The following is a 16,313-nucleotide window of genomic DNA, read 5'->3' as shown; positions in this document are numbered from 1 at the left end:
CAAGTGGCTGACAAGTATCATGAGGGCCTGAGCGCCCACGCCTGCCCCCCCACCCTGGCACAGGGGCAGCCTCCAGTCAGGGACAGCCTTCCTGAGCCAGAGCAACGGGGATTCCCTATGATAATGCCCCTTTGCCCGGTGCCAAGAGCGCAGCCCCCCTGTAGATCCTTGTGTAACAAACCAGCTGTCTTCAACAGTTCACTGACCCACATTCATAACCTTTACCCAGGAGGCACAGCAGACTTCCACGGTTCCTCGCAACAGCCCTGCTCCACCTCTAATTGTTCACCCCCTTTATTACTTAAGTGATGGTCAGAGATGAAAAGAAAAAAAGACAACAAATCTAAAATAAAATTGAGTCAACGACTGCAATACTGGAAGTGGAAAATGATCATTAGGAGTCTTCCACCCACGACTAAATGCTTTCCCTTCACAAATCACATCAATTAATGTCATGGGCTATGAAAAATGCTCTCTGTGTCATACCACATGGAGGGAGGACAGACGCTAATAAGTGAACATACTTAACGGAGGAGGTGGGGAGACAAGGGATTCCCTCCGTTCTTCTTGTCTAAGCGTGAGTAGTGTGCTCATGGCTGTGAGGAGGCCAATAAGAATGTAGCAGGTACGCTACTAAATAACCCCCCTGCCCTTTTCACAAATGTGAAGTCAAATACATTTCTGCTCATAAATTATGACTAAACCAAAACTACAAACGATACTCACCCTAAGTGTGTTTCACAAAATCTACTATAATCTTTACAAAGACAGTTATTCTCTTTAGAAATTACCCATCAAGTGAAACATTTGATTATCCAAGAGTGAATTTCTTAATTCAATTTCCCTTGAATAGAGGGCAGTTTGCAGGAGATAGGAAGTGCCACAGCGGGAGTTAAACTCATCCTGCAGATCGAGGATGGGTGGATCCGTTCACTTTAATTGCTTCAGACTGTAGAGTCAAGTGCTGCATTGGTGCTACAGGCAGAAAATGCTCGAGTTTATTTTTCTGTCAAAAAACATATTAAAATATTCTAAATAGCAAGTTATTATTCATGCTATCATTTTTCCAACCTAACCAGCTGTGACACACTGAATACCTTAAAACTGCCGTAAAGGTTCATCTCAATCTACCTTGAGTGTGATCTGGATACATAATATACGGCAAAGTACATTTCTTTTGACATTTCTTTTTCAAAAGTTTCAACATCAAACAGACTTCAGTCTAATGTGCTCGGATTGTTTGCTGACAAAGCTGTCAAAACTTCAAACAGCAGAGACTGGCAGCTCCACCAATTCAAGGCCGCAGCGCTTGAAGTCTCAAACCGCCCTGATCTCCCCTCAAATCACTGGCTGTGACCCGAGTGGAACAGACAGAGAGACACGCCTCCTGTGAGGTGCTGCGCTCTGCTGTGTTGTTTCCCACCTTCCCACGGATTTCAGAGGATGGAAAAGTAAAAAAAAAAAGAAAGAAAGAAAAACACAACAACAAACCAAAAAAAAAAACCTTTCTAAAAAACTCAAGATATGAACAAAACAATAACTCTGCGAGACAAACAAGGTTGACTTCTAAGAGACACAAAACAAAGATATGGTAATGATACCATCAGTAATCAAGGTTAAGACTGAATAGGATGTTCATATGTACTGACATGGCTGATTGGGGATTTCAGGTTTGGCGGAGGTTAACAACACATGGTCAGACAGACTCGTGCAGGTGTGCGTGGGAGCCAGTAATACTTGTCTTGACCCCACAGGCATTAACACAGCAGCAGACTCACTCACTAACCTCATTAACATTTCCCTTGTTAAGTTCAAGCACTTGGAGAAAATGATCTACCAAAAGAAACTCCAAATCCAGGGATTAAAACCTTGTAATTGTGAAAATGAGACGTCCACACAAAGCAAAGGCACTAATTCATATAGCAGGTTAAAAAAACCAATTCTTTGATCCACAAAATATGAGAGTGTGATTGATGTCGAACACAGACGATATAATTATTGAAGAATAAAAATTAAAAGTTAAAAAAAAAAAGTTAAAAGTTAACAAAAGTGATGCAAACACTAAAGATGCAGATGAGCAAAGCGATTACCACGGGAAGACCTCTCCTGCTCGGTGAGGGACAGGCGTGTGTGTGGAGGCTGCTCAAATAATATGAACTGGTAGCGGTGGAAACCAGACTTCGTTGGTGGGGTCGGTGGATGGTAATCTGCAGAGAGAAACAAAGAATGAGGACAGGTGGCAGCGCTGAATGTTATAGCAGTAAACTAAAGGCCTTATTTTTAAAAGATTACATTAACCAGTAGCAGCTGTAGAGCATTTTTCAGTCACTCTCAGGGTGGGTAATAAGCAGACACTTATTTTTGTAAATCATCTCTAATTATTGGCAGCAGTGCCAAAAAAATAAAATAAATATAAACATGCCCAGCTGCAAGGAAGATGATGGCAGTAGTATGCATTTATGTGCATGTAAGCAGTGTTTTAGTTATTACATCATATTAAATTTACAAAAGTTTTAACTAACAGAGGAGATATATTGGATTAAATAACATCAGCAGCTGAGATCTGACAAGGTATAGTCAATTAAAAATGATTTTTTACCAGTGAGAGTCGTCCCTTGTACTTTTCCTTTCTTCAGTGCATTGCCCTGGAAATTTAAACAGAATCAGTCAAACAAATCACAATATGCCAAAGACCTTTACATTACTTCCTACATCATGGTGTCACAGTCTTATCAGTTTCTCACCAAAGAAAAAGCTTGAATCATTTAAATTACCTGGTAAATTTTACTTGAAGTGAACTTTACTGCAATTTATTGTGCTGAAATTTGACGGAAAACTGATGTTTATACATTTAAAGATCAAAAAAACATTTTAGTTAAATGATAAGTAAAGGCATTCCTGTAATGCAAGTATTTTAAATCCACTTTAGGCTTGAACCACAACTGTTGGTTAAAACAATTTTACATCCATAAAGTATGTAATATCTATATCTGAAGACAAAGAACAAAATCTCAGACAAATGACAGTTCTATGGGAAAATAAACCACCAACAGGATTTTAATTTCCCACATTATTAATTGTATATTTAAATCCTTGTTGCTTAGTAACAGACATGTAACCCAATATGAAGCACAGGTATTTTCCCTCATATTTTATTTACATTTATTTATTTATTTTCATACTGTATATTTTTCAAGTCGAAGCTCCTCATTCTTAGGAAACACACAGTCAGGCGCTTCACACTGCAAATTGCACACAGGCTTGTTTGTTTAATATACTTGGTTATTTACAGCAAGATGGCTGCATCCTTGAGTGGGAGGAAAGGACTAAATATGTTGTTTCTGAAATGGCCCAGAACTCACTTGAGGTAAGGATGGAAGTCCCCATCACGGGATGGATCATGGAGCATGGTCTCATAACCTGTTTGTGTCCTCTTTAGTCCACACACAGGCTCCCCCCGCAGGGTGACAAAGGTACTGTGTTACTAATCAGACAACCAGGACAAAAGACCAGCAGTATAAAGTTTAGTTTTATTCCATAATGTCTTTGAGCTTCATGCAGATTCTTGAGTTTTTCCAAAGAACCACACAAAATAGAATACATACAGCAACCTTAACAAATTCTGAACATTGTGGAGAGATCACTCTTTTTTTTGGGGGGGGGGGGGGGGGGGGGGGGGGGGGCACATGACTTATCAGGATATTTTCACCCACATCCTAAACTTCTATCACTCCATTGTAATAAACATATGTAGCAGGCTTGGATGCACATTCTTACACATTAGTAAAGATTTCAGCAGACTTGTTAATTGTCTACTCATCTGTAATCCTGTAACTGCTGTTTAGGATGTTTAGCAGAGAGTATCAGACTGTTTACCCTGCCTGATACATTTCAAAAGATTAGTTTCAACTGTAAGTATCTTCATCCACAGATCAGTGTGAAAAATTGCTTTATTTAGAAATAGCAAGAGTCCTGCAGCCTGCAGGGTCCAAATCCATTGCCATAGCAACAGGTAGTCAACATTTGAGCGTGCAGCATTTTCCCACATCTTAATGCTCAGTTCTCGCTCATTTTTCATGGCAACCCTTGCCATTTCAATTTCAATATAATGCATTCAGTTTAAACATCAGCACATGAAAACCATATTAAAATTTAGTCAAATAATAAAAGTCAAGCACAGAAATATGCAGCAATAATATTTCTTCACATTAACTGATACTCAGACGGTATTAGAATGGAATAAATTTATTTTAACTGAATTATAATCACCTGGACAGTGCTGGACTGAAATGTTTTTTAAGTTCACTACTCTGAACTGTATTTAATTGGACTTGACCTGAACTTGCAGACTTTACCTGTTTAGTGCCTTGTGGTGACTTTTGTGAAGTGGTGCTAACTGGGGAAAATGTATTCAATCAAAATGACAAAAATGTGACAAATAGTGTATCTATACTTGTTTTGGGCTGGTATTACACAAGTAGTGGCAGGGCAGGACATTGCTACGGTGGACTCTTTGTGTTCACTGGGGAGTGACAGACTTACTAACACTAATCTACAGGACATTTTCACATGGTGGGTGGTGTCTCTCAGGGATCTTGCAGTGGGGTCATGACATAAAAAAATTAAAAGTCTGGCCCACTGGACTGTCAGTTTCTGGTTATATTATTATTATTATCTACTAGTAATTTTGAAAACAAGACACAGTAATTAAAGTAAGTAGTATTTGCACTATATTTATGTTCTCATTTTCTCTATTTACCCTCTCTGATTATTGTGTCATTCATTTCCTTTACTGTGGTGACTTTTGTCTCTGCATCACTGCCTATAAACACACTGCTTGTGGCCTTAGAGAACCTTTCAGTTCTCTGTCCCGAGCAGTGACACTACAGGAGTGAAATATAAGTTTCCACTCATGGCTATTTTTGTCAATTAACAAACATATTTCTGATACAGAATTTCCAAAGTCAGCGAGTAAAGGTTTTAAATAGTCACAAATGCAAAATTAAACTAAAGAAATAAACAAAATACAGGGATTCAAATATTTGCTTTTACCCAGCGCCTCTACATCCATCTAAGCACAATAAAAATGAAGAATGTTCTTTACATTTCTCTGAATACTATTTCAATTTAAACATATAAAGAGTTTGACCATATAACTTTAAAAAAAAAAAAAAAACTTTTAGTACTGCTCATGTGAATTCCATACACATACATCATGTATGTTAATAGTGTACATATATGGATAGAGAAACATGGTAATAGAAGGATGGAATTTTGAAATCCAGAAATCAACAGAAAATTAAAAAATAAAAACAGGGTTTTAATTACATAAATTCAACGCTCATAACAACACAAAGTTATTAATATATCAGGATCAAACTATTTGCATGTGCTACAAATTCCAGTGCACATTGCGTTCCACTGAATATGTTGATTATAAGTAATTTCTGCCAACAACTTGAATAAAGTGGCATGTTATATTCGTTCTGCAAAGTCCATCAGTGTATCAACATTCATTTCATGAAACATTTTTTTCTAACACATACAAAAAAAAACAGCATTAATCGCATGGTTAGAACTCATGGAAAATGGTTTATCTAAATGTCATTTCAACTTGCAACCTCATATTAGGGGATTACCCGTTATTGTACTCGTGATAGTGATGACAGGCTAAAAAGAGTGGGAGAGGCACACTGACAGATAAAAACTGAAAGCATTGATGCAATATATCCTGAAATACAAATAGTTTCTAAACTTTGTAAACAGAAATATGAACACCATTTGGACATTAACTCATACCACTGATGTACCAGCAGTGAGACATAAAGACAAAGTGAACACTGACAGCAGTGGGAGAGAAATTTACCAGCACATAAAATGTTATAAGGGTAAATACACTCTATGACAATGGGGTATCTGCACAAGCCACATTTACTACTGGCTTATCTTTAAAAAAAAAAAAAGTTGCAGGTCTAGTTGTGGGCCATCAATGAAGCTGATATCAAACACTACTATCCTAATAATATATTTGTGACAGCATAGGGAAGTGATGATTGGGTCCCTCACTTCCAAATGGTGCGCATGTGATGAAGACACTATAACAGGAATCATGTACAGTCTGAGTTAGCCTTTAAAAAGGCAGCATGTTTTTGTACAAGTAAACCAGATCTTTGAGCTCCCTTTAAATAACAATCCAAGAAATCAGAATCATGGATTAAAAAATGAAAATGAATAATACAAAATACTAGTTCAATCTTGTATGTGGCCTATTTTACAATTTTTTAAAATTGTGTTTTCCCAAAGCATTCCACTGCAGTTGCTGTTCTGTTCATAGCATAGCTTGCTTTCATGTTTTACTGACTATTTCACACTCCAACTCAAACAAAGGCAGAAAGATCCCAATCAACCTACACAGTATGAGTAATGACTAATACTAAAAATCTAGAAAAAGCTATGGAACAGAGCTTTTTCTGTGGGTCACGCAATAGCCTGACACTCCAGCCAACTAATATCCCATTTAACAACTCTAGCTCTCAGTTTAATGTGGAGCAAAACCATGGCTGATCTGAATAAAAAAAAAATTATCATAATTCATACAAAGAATCTGAATTATATCAGTGTGTACGGCAGTGTTAATATCATTATGAAATTGTAATATTGTATTAGATACCCACAGTTGGGACACAGGGGCACCCTCAGCTGGTCTACAGCTGCAGTTTTCACTGAAGGAAGCTTAACATTTACACAAATCTTTAACTTCTCTGACTCGTAAGACATGGGATGATAGATAATGTGTCTACATAACTTCCGCTAGGAATCCTCTGACAAGGAAAGAGGTAGGAGTTCACAAAGAGGTGGTGGGTGGGTGCAGGGGTGCGATTTCAGCAGGAATACCCACTTGCCCAACAACCCTCCTATTCTGTGTGGGTGAGTGCTTCCCTTTGTCAGCAAGAGTTACTCATGCACCTCCCTGTATATCCACCGCTTTCCCCTCCCTTGCACACCCTGTAAACCCACACCTACGACAATCAGCACCCACGTTCTTCTAAAGCAGTTCTGAGAGCATCATTCTCCCTTTTACTTGCAGTCAGGCTAACAGACGGGGAGAGAGAGCATGACAGATGGTGTTCACAGCTCTATTTCTGAGGCTGGACTTGTACCGCCACAGCCACCCCCCCCTCCTTGCCTATTCCACTCAAGCCAAGTGCTTATGATTACCTCCTCATCTTTCCCTCAGTAATCAGCCCATTCATTTGCAGGGTTACTGTGAATACAGTTTGTGTCTCACAAGCAACCTCTAGGTTAACGGGTTAAATACAGACAGTGACAGAGGAACTGTGTGACTTAGTTATTCAACTAAAGGAAAAGAAAATGCTATTTTTGCTTATAGCTTTACCGGTACAGAGTTGCACACTTCACTGACAGAACATACAGAAGCATATATGGTGGTAACTTGGGATTCTGTAAAATTTCTGCCATGTCTGATGTAACAAAGCCAACTAGCAGTGCACTCAGCTAGAATGGCCTACTGAGGATAATTGACCAGGGCCATGGTTTTGCCGTACATATGTTGATTATTTATAATGGTATATTGTACCATGGCTGTTCCCTTATTATTACATTATGACTTGACCAACAAACACATAGACATAGAAACTCTGGCCACAAACAGCTAATTAAATTACTTTTTTGGTTGTTATAGCGACTTTTGGTGTAGCCACAATCGTGACTTTTCATTTAAGTGGTCAGATATACATATTTAATGATTTTATCCAGACTATCACAGCTGGTAACAAGTGAAGCTGTACTTCGGTTACAGACTGGTATTTCTGAGTGTGTAGTTGTCCTTAACAGTATGGCAGATGTACTCGGCAGTGGTGTAGAAGTTTGCTTTGTGTACTAGGTAAAACCTTGTTTGGTTTCTACTTCTGGTTGTAAGGCAGAACAGTGGCTGGTTTTAGTTATATATTCAGTTTTGTTCTCAAAACCAGCTTATAGAAGTTGGGGCCAGTGTCATCCCATTTCAAGCACTTCTGCAGTTACAAAGATTATGGGTTTCCTGCATTTCCTTTTTATTCATTAAGTTATCTGTCCTTAGCAGCAATACTAAAGGACTGAAATATTTATTTCTACTCTGTATGAGGCTGTGGCCTGACTCTCAAAAGGTGGCCCGGCAACCTTTAGAAAAGAAAAACCAACTGGAGAACACAGGCTCTTGAGTTTCACTCTAACTCCCAGGAGACTTTGCTCTTCACACTTATTTGTGAAAAAGAGAAGTGCAGACACTTTATATACCTTCGAACCTGAGTAAGCTAAGTTCAAGTCCACTAACAGGAAAGAAAACATATTGATGAACTGACAAAGTCATGATCTGTCATGTTGTTTATAAACCTGAGACATTTTCTTTCTCATGAAGCTCTCCTAACTTTGCATAGGTCTCTGTATGAATTTTACTTAAATCATTGTAATGTCTTGTGGTGTAACTCCAATCCCAGCAATGTAAATTAAAGTTCTTAATTTACATTATATAATGGAGTAATTTTAATGCTCCCTCTGATTCTCTTTGTGTTATTGGTGAACAAAATACAAAGGGAAACAACTTTTAAATGAAAAGAAAAGTAAACTGAAATCCACTAGTTTTAGAGTAACCTGTCAAGGTCCAAACATTTGTGATGAGACTGACAGCACAGTAAAAGAGTCTGCATCTCTGTCCATTTTTAAAAAGAGACTTTAACAAGAATGGTTACTAAATTATGTCTAATAATTTTATACTCTGAAATACTAATTACAACTGATAACTTAAAATAATGAATATCTCTTCTGATGTATGTACGTAGTCTGTACATTTTCTTTTTTTATGTGCCAATATCTGATGTGTTAGTAAATGTGTGGGCATATTTTTATCTGGAGAATCTGAGGAAGTCTTGGGATCTAGGTTGGGTAGTTTGGGGGGTAACAAATTGGGAATTGTTTAGTGATTTATGGTAATTGTTTGGTGTCTTGGCCCCTGTTTGTAATATAGATAGCTTCTGGGGAATCCCATTTTTACAAAACATAGTTTGATTTAATGTTTTTTTTATTTGCATTTTATTTGACTCGTAAAATAAAGAAAACTTTATACTATGTGATATGTCAAGACCTGGCAGTGCCATCTTTTTTTCCTAACAGATTCTCAGAAGAATTTAGAAATAGTTTCTGAGCCAAAACTTCAGTGCATATAAAGTCATGTTCAAAACAATGGAGTCATGATTGTGCAAAGGCGTATATTTAATTTATAGATGGTAACAACTCTGAGCATCTAGGATACAATAATCACTCTTACTGCAGTCATCTTGTGAACATCATTCAACATGATACAGACTACATATTCTGCACACTGTTTTAAATGGGAGAACTGTATATAAGAATGCCTGTCCTTCAATCAGAAGACCGCTAACCTCCCTCTACTCTCAAATATGTTAAAGTGGTTAATTACTACACATTTCTGTGAAGTATTTGCCATTTAATAATTAAGTTAGGGATGATAAAGCCTTATTAATGCTGTTCAATCAAGATAGGAAAGACCCAGATTCCCCTTTGCAATCTGAGGTGCCACTTGCAGGAATCACATCCTAATTTCAGTCTTTGCCATATTTAATAGGTTTTTTAAACTAACAAATCACATTGCAGTAAAAGTACTTATCTCTGTATTTATGCTAGCTATACACAGCCCTTTTCATTGCAAGATTTCAAAGGACTACAGGTTGAGCTAAAAAAATGATGATAAATAATAAATTGAAAAATAAAGTCATTCTAGACATACTACAAAATTACAAGAGTTGTTGTAGAGCATCAATCACTGGAATCCTATGTTATGTAACTCCTGCTGTTCATCAAACTTTTGCTGCTGCACAACATTTTGAAAAATCAACTGAAACATTATTTTTCCATAGCGACACAGCTCAGATTCTTGCTGCTTTATTTATATAACAATCTGGTTTTTAATGTAGGTATCTCACAACCTCTGACATCTTTCATCTTTTTGAACTGAATTCAATAATGTTACATAATCTTCAGGCGCTGATATGAAGCAGAATTTACAGTTCTAAACATTGTGTCTGGGCTCTGGACAGCAAGCATTAACTACAAATACTGTGATAAAATATTTGAAGTTTCTGGAGATTTTCTTTTTGACTAATTTATCTATTCCTTGACTGAACATTTATATGTTGGAACTTGTTTTCCTCAGAGAGGCTTATTTTAGACCTTATTACATGTTTTTTCTGCAGTGAGTCAATGGCAATGGTATAATGAGCAAAATTGCGTTGTTTTATTTATTTTTTTAAAATAAAGTTGTCCAGTTAATCTTGTTAAAAACTTAACACTATCTGCATCTTCTATCGTGGACAGTCCTATTGTGTAGACCCTGAATTGGAGTTATGGACAGCGTCTTCATCCAGCATTTGTGTCCAGATGCTTGCTGTTCAAGGAAACCCAAAAGAGGCCCCTTTTATTGTTCTGTCTTTGGAGTAAGAGACGTATTTAGATTTGGTATGATAACTTAGATTTTAACTGCAAAGAGATAATCCAGTCCAAGATGTCAGAAATTTGGTATTGATTACTGGAAGAAAAGCTTCTTCTTAAAAACATTAAGAGATCTCCAGGCAGGCAGTTCCTTAGTTGAGGTCTGTAATGGTGGAACGATGCTTCACATAAAGTTTTGTTCTTGCTTTTGGAACAACTACAAGGCTGTTACCAGAGGATCTCAGGGTCTGCTCTTAAAGATTGTTAGTGACCTTAGATCAAACTTGGACTCACAGAGACTTTCTGTTCTTGTTGTAATGGATCTTAGTGCTGCTTTTGATACAGTAGACCATCAGATTTTATTAAACAGACTCAAAAGTGCGGTGGGCCTCTCAGGTACTGCTCTTAAGTGGTTCTATTCCTACCTCTCAGATCGACAATTTTTCAAAAGTATGGATACATGCTCCTCAGGAACCTATGAAATAAAATGTGGGGTTCCCCAAGGATCAATCTTAGACACAATACTTTTTAATCTGTATAAGTTACCACTTTGGGGACGTCATTGGGAGACACGGCGTTAATTTTCACAGCTATGCTGATGATACACAGCTTTATATCGCCGTGTTTCCTGATGACTTAGAGCCACTTAATGTTCTTTGAAACTGTATTTCAGATATAAAGTCATGGATGGCAGAGAACAACTTACAGCTCAACCAGGACAAAACTGAAGTTTTAATTATTGGTCCTGAAGGGAAGAGAGAGATCCTTTTTTATCAAAATTACAACATTTTAATCCCTCCCAGTGTGTGAGAAATCTGGGTATTCTTCTTGACTCTGAGCTGGACTTTATTCCACACATAAAAAATGTAACAAAAACAAGTTTTTATTGTCTAAAAAACATCCCCAGAGTCCACCCATTTCTCTTTCTTGCCAGCATATGGGTGCTGATGCATGCTTTTGTGTTGATTTCCAGTAGATTAGATTACTGTAATGCCCAACTGTCTGGTCTACCCAAAAAGTCAGTTTCAAGCCTACAATTACTTCAGAGTTCAGCAGCACGAGTGCTGACAAGGATCAGAGGGTAGGAACACGTTACACCAGTTTTAAAATCAACAGTTTTAAAAGCACACTTCCTGCGCGCTTCAGGATTGATTTTAAGATTCTTTTACCTTTTTATAAATGTTATAATGGTCTTGTGCCTTCTTATTTATCTAACCTTCTTTTTAATTATGAGCCCTCGCGGACCCTGAGGTCCTCTGCAATTGGCCTTTTACTTGTTCCTAAAGTCAGAACTAAAACATACGGTGAGGCCTCTTTCCATTATTATGGTCCTTGATTGTGGAGCAGCCTGCCAGAGAGCCTAAGGGCCCCAGAGACTGTTGATGTTTTTAAGAAGAGGCTCAAGACCCACCTTTTTAGCTTAGCATTTAACTGAATTTTACTTCATTTTAGTTACTTGTTTTATTTTATTTACTTAGTCATTTGTTTTTAGATTATTTTCATTTTATTTGACTTCTTTTTAGCACATTACTGCGAAGTCCTTTTATAGTGATTTTTATTATGTGTTGCTTTTATATCTTCTTACTGTTTCTTAAAGGTTATTTAACTTCTCTTTTTAACTCCAGTGTTTTCCTTATGGGGATCCTGCACATTGGGGGCCCTGCCTGTTTGGTCTCGGGTCTGTTGTCATGGCAACTGCTACTGTTTGGGTGGCGTGAGGTCCAGCACTGCAGCTTCACGGCTGCGGGGTGGGCCCTTGGCTGCCTGGGATTTGTGCAGTTGCTGCAGCTGCAGCCCCTATGAGCATGTGGGGACTGGCTCCTGGTGTGGATGGATCCCTAGATATTGTTTCCTCACATCAGCATCAAGTCAAAATTTTATCACTTAACTAATGTTTTATCTGTTTTATTAATTATACCTGCATTCGGTTAAAGAGACAGGGTTCAGGGAATGATGTTATTCGGGGAATGTGGGGGGTGGGAGGTGTGGTTGCTGTCTGTCCTTGTGTGTGTATGAGTGTGTGGAAAGAGCCTGCGTCTTTATTGTTTTTAAATATCTTATGTACTGTTTGTTTTAATCCTTATGACTTGATTTTTATCTTGTAAAGCACTTTGTGTTGCCCATGGCATGAAAAGTGCTCAAGAAATAATGTTTAAATAATTTAAAGGCAGGTCTGACAAGTAAGAAGGCCCAGAACCATAAAGGCATTTATAAACCACTAAAAGAATCTTGAAATCAATCCTGAAATGCACGAGGATGCAGTGCACTATTTTAAAAATGGTATAATGTTTTTCCATCCTAAGCATAACAGGGTGAAAACCAGTGGAGCAGTCACTCTTGATCTGCTTCAGTGCATCGACAAATTAACCCACTTAACAATGCCCTGCTGGACTGATGGCCTTAGTAAGGAAATTCATTTGGCTTTGGTAATGAACCTGAGTTAGAAACATAAACAGTCCACTTATTAACTCTCCAGCCAACACTGACATTACCTGACACATTATGACATACTAAACCCACACGCCTTTGACCATGCTCATTAGTTGAGAGGGATATCATTAGTCAATTCACTGACTTAATAAACTAACCACCAAGACTCATTATCTCATCCATCTATTCAGTCTAATTTGCATATATTACGAATACGCCTGAATGAGGCAGCTTTGCTGGGTAGGTTATTCCTTTCTTAGAGAGCAGATTGGGCCCAACAGGGTAGACAGCAGACCCAAGTGAGAGCGGACTAATCAACTCATTTCCTCCAACTTGGATACTGCTTCCATTACAGCTACTGTGTGTGTAGCAGGGGATCATGGGTGCAGATGAGTCTGTACGTTAGTTCTGTTGAGGAAAGCCCAAGCTTGAGTTCCCAAGGTAACAGTCGGTTAAAGTGGGGGCTGGCTGACTCATTTCAAGGGAATCCTGGAACTTGAACAAGGCTACCCACTCACCCCACCTCCAGATTCATCAGCACAACAAGCAAACAAGCACTGACATGTCCCCACATAGGGCTTCCCACTAACGGAGGTGGCACTGGAAAATCCCAGACTTAGCTTCAAGTAGCACCATGGCTACAGTGGTTTTTGCCGGCAAAACAAATCTTGGGAGATGGTACAGTAAATATGTACTTTATAAGAGAGCCGTATGCCAATAAATGGAAGCATGTGATGGGTTTTCATTAATACATGAGTAGATGGGGGAGATAGATGGAGCAGCAGAAGAAGTTTACAGTTATTAACCACTCAACAGCAGAGAAGTGAAACGATTTTTAGAAATGTGAACAGTGACACAACATAAATGAGTATCAGTATCTTGTGGGCCTGTGCATGTAGTAGGAGAAAAAGCAGAGAGAGGAAGAGGAGGATGAAGGAGGAATAGTAGGTACTGCATAATAGAGTAGGTGGACAAGAAAACGAACTCTGCCTACACAATTAATCTAATTATTATGAAATTAAAAGAAATCAACAGGCGTGTAATTGACCACTTAATTAGTTTAAGGTGTATGTGTTCTTTTGACTTTGGAGGGAAGGTGGGTCTACAGGTGTAGCGAGACGGGAAAAGTGTTAAGAACTACGACAATAAAAGTATTTCCACCCATGAGTAGCCTGACTGTTCTTGATAAATAAAATCGGAAATACTTGCCATTCATCAAGTTGTAAGGTACAAAGCACAAAACAAATGTTTTCCCCAAAACAGAAAAATTATTTTGGAAACAAAATCTGTACACAGTCACCAAACCTTGCTATTCAGAGTAGCCGTTTGATTTGCTTCTGTCCACAGTCACATCTGCTGATAACTCTACAGTTCATTCAGTGTCTTTAGTCATTAACAACTGAGAGGTGGTACAAAGGGATTTAAGAGGCAGCATTACTGTTTTGAATCGCTGGATGTTTAATTCTTCTATTATAATTGAGGCTGCAGCGAGACAGAGGTTATGGTAACTGCTGGAAACCTGTCCCACTTCACAGAAAGGTTAATGAACCTTACAAGTCCTATGGGAGATGGAGTATGCTGTTAATTTGACAAACGTGGGAAATAAATGCTTTTATGCTTTTATTGACGGTGACCAATAGCGGCCTTTGCTGGAATGAAAGGTTTTAGTCTTTTAGGTGCTTTGCTATGAACCAAAACAATAATGTGGAATGCATTTGTTGGAAGAAACTAAGTACATAATTGTTTGAATAGCAATTTCAGGCCAAAAAGCATCTTCATTATTAATTCCTACTTTTGGGGGACATATTGTGCAGAAATGCACAGTAACTTGATTCATGTTACGAAACAAATGCCTTTATTCTGAATACATTTATGTGAATGTGGGATTTTTTTAAAAGCTACATTTTAAAATCTACATATTTCCACTTTCCATTTTGTGCACCATTGGTCTGGATTTCACTTTAACAGGGCACAGAGGGTATATTATACTTACAGCTGGAGAGTAACACATCTAACAATATCAGCACTAACCTGAATTAATCTGCAATGGATCATTGCAAAACATGGCTGCAATACATCTGATCAAGACTGAGGTTGTAGGCACCGGACCAAATGTGTGTACAGAGTGCATGATTAAGAGATTAAAAGGATAATCTCCTTCTCATTCAAAGAAACTGGCGGAGGCAGGCATCTGGCTTTCCTGACATTCACAGTGGCTGAAATATAACCAGCAGTCACATACAAAATCCAGTTTCACCAGCTGTTAAAAACTTTTACAGTTTTAGCTAAAACAAATTTCCTTTTGGGGGAATTTAACAATACACACATCGCTGATTGGTTGGCCAGTTATTTTAGGCAGCAGGTGATTATTTTATGGTGTCAAATATCTCACTATGACCTTAAATTAAAATAGGTAAGGAGCATAAATAAATACCTAAATAAAAGATGAAATATATAAGAACACATGTATACAATTAGACAGCTGCAGAATTGTGTTGATTATTTTAAATTTAAGTTAATACAGTTCCCTTATTAAAATATCTATGCTGCAGAAAAGGGGTAAAATGGCTCTGCCTAAGAAACAGAGAGAATTTAGAGATCCATTTTTATGAAATTTCTTGCATTCTTCTATCACAAGAGTCAACAAACTGGTGGTATATACTGGAGTATCTGGTGACTCTGGTGTCTAAACAATTTTACCGTAATTTGTCAATAAATGAATGATTTCTGATTTGTGGGTATTATAGTTATGACAGATAATTTACAGACATGTTGGACCTTTAACTTATGCTGCAACTGGCAAAGTTGTCTCTTCATCTGTAGCAACAACCCTATAATATAGTGGATCTCATAACATTAGTAATATTTTAGCAAATGACATTTCTTTGTTATCACACTTCTTTTTCTTAACAATTTTGTTTAAACAGTGCGACATAAATATATCTCCCACAACTAATTTCAGGTGACTAAAGCAGATAAGAGGACTCCTTACTGTCATTCAGGTGGGGTAAATAAGTGCTTTTATTGTCTTAAGAAACCTAAGCTGACCATTGGTAGGAGGACAACAAAAGCAGATAAATTCAAACACTTTTGAATAAGAAGATTACAGAAGCATGATTTTCAGTATATAATCAGTGCTGCCCCAAAAAACCCCAAACAAAACAATCTTTATTTTTAAACAGCATTACAATGATAAGTGTCATAATGTTACAAGTATAAACCACTCTAACATGTCTTCATGAAACCAGCAAGTCTTGCTCTCTTCAATAACCCCCTCTACAGAGCCAACTCATCCTCTCAGTCTTTCACTCTTACTTTCTCCCAGCTATACTGTGGGCACTGTTTCCTGCGCCTGTCTGCACAATGCTTGCCACAGGAAC

At 37.8% G+C, this 16,313-nt stretch overlaps 1 protein-coding gene across 4 annotated transcripts in view; it reads right to left on the bottom strand.

The window, feature by feature from the left end:
- The window catches only part of pebp4 (phosphatidylethanolamine binding protein 4), a 55,915-nt gene that overhangs the window by 6,541 nt on the left and 33,061 nt on the right, over positions 1-16,313 (bottom strand). For 2 of the 4 annotated variants that reach the window (XM_079251392.1, XM_079251393.1), the window contains exons 5-6: positions 2,600-2,645; positions 2,091-2,207 (exon numbers count right to left, since the gene is read on the bottom strand). The exons of 1 other annotated variant lie outside the window; for it this stretch is intronic. In XM_079251392.1, the coding sequence (XP_079107518.1) occupies positions 2,091-2,207; positions 2,600-2,645 (163 nt within the window). Of the gene's footprint in view, positions 1-2,090; positions 2,208-2,599; positions 2,646-3,362; positions 3,485-16,313 lie in introns of those variants that run through there. One more of the 4 variants, XR_013771541.1, reaches the window with a different exon arrangement.

Source organism: Telmatherina bonti (assembly GCF_933228915.1).
Source record: "Telmatherina bonti genome assembly, chromosome: 13".
Lineage (NCBI taxonomy): Eukaryota > Metazoa > Chordata > Actinopteri > Atheriniformes > Telmatherinidae > Telmatherina > Telmatherina bonti.
Note: the sequence above shows the minus strand (reverse complement) of the source record. Positions and strands in the feature narration are given on the sequence as shown.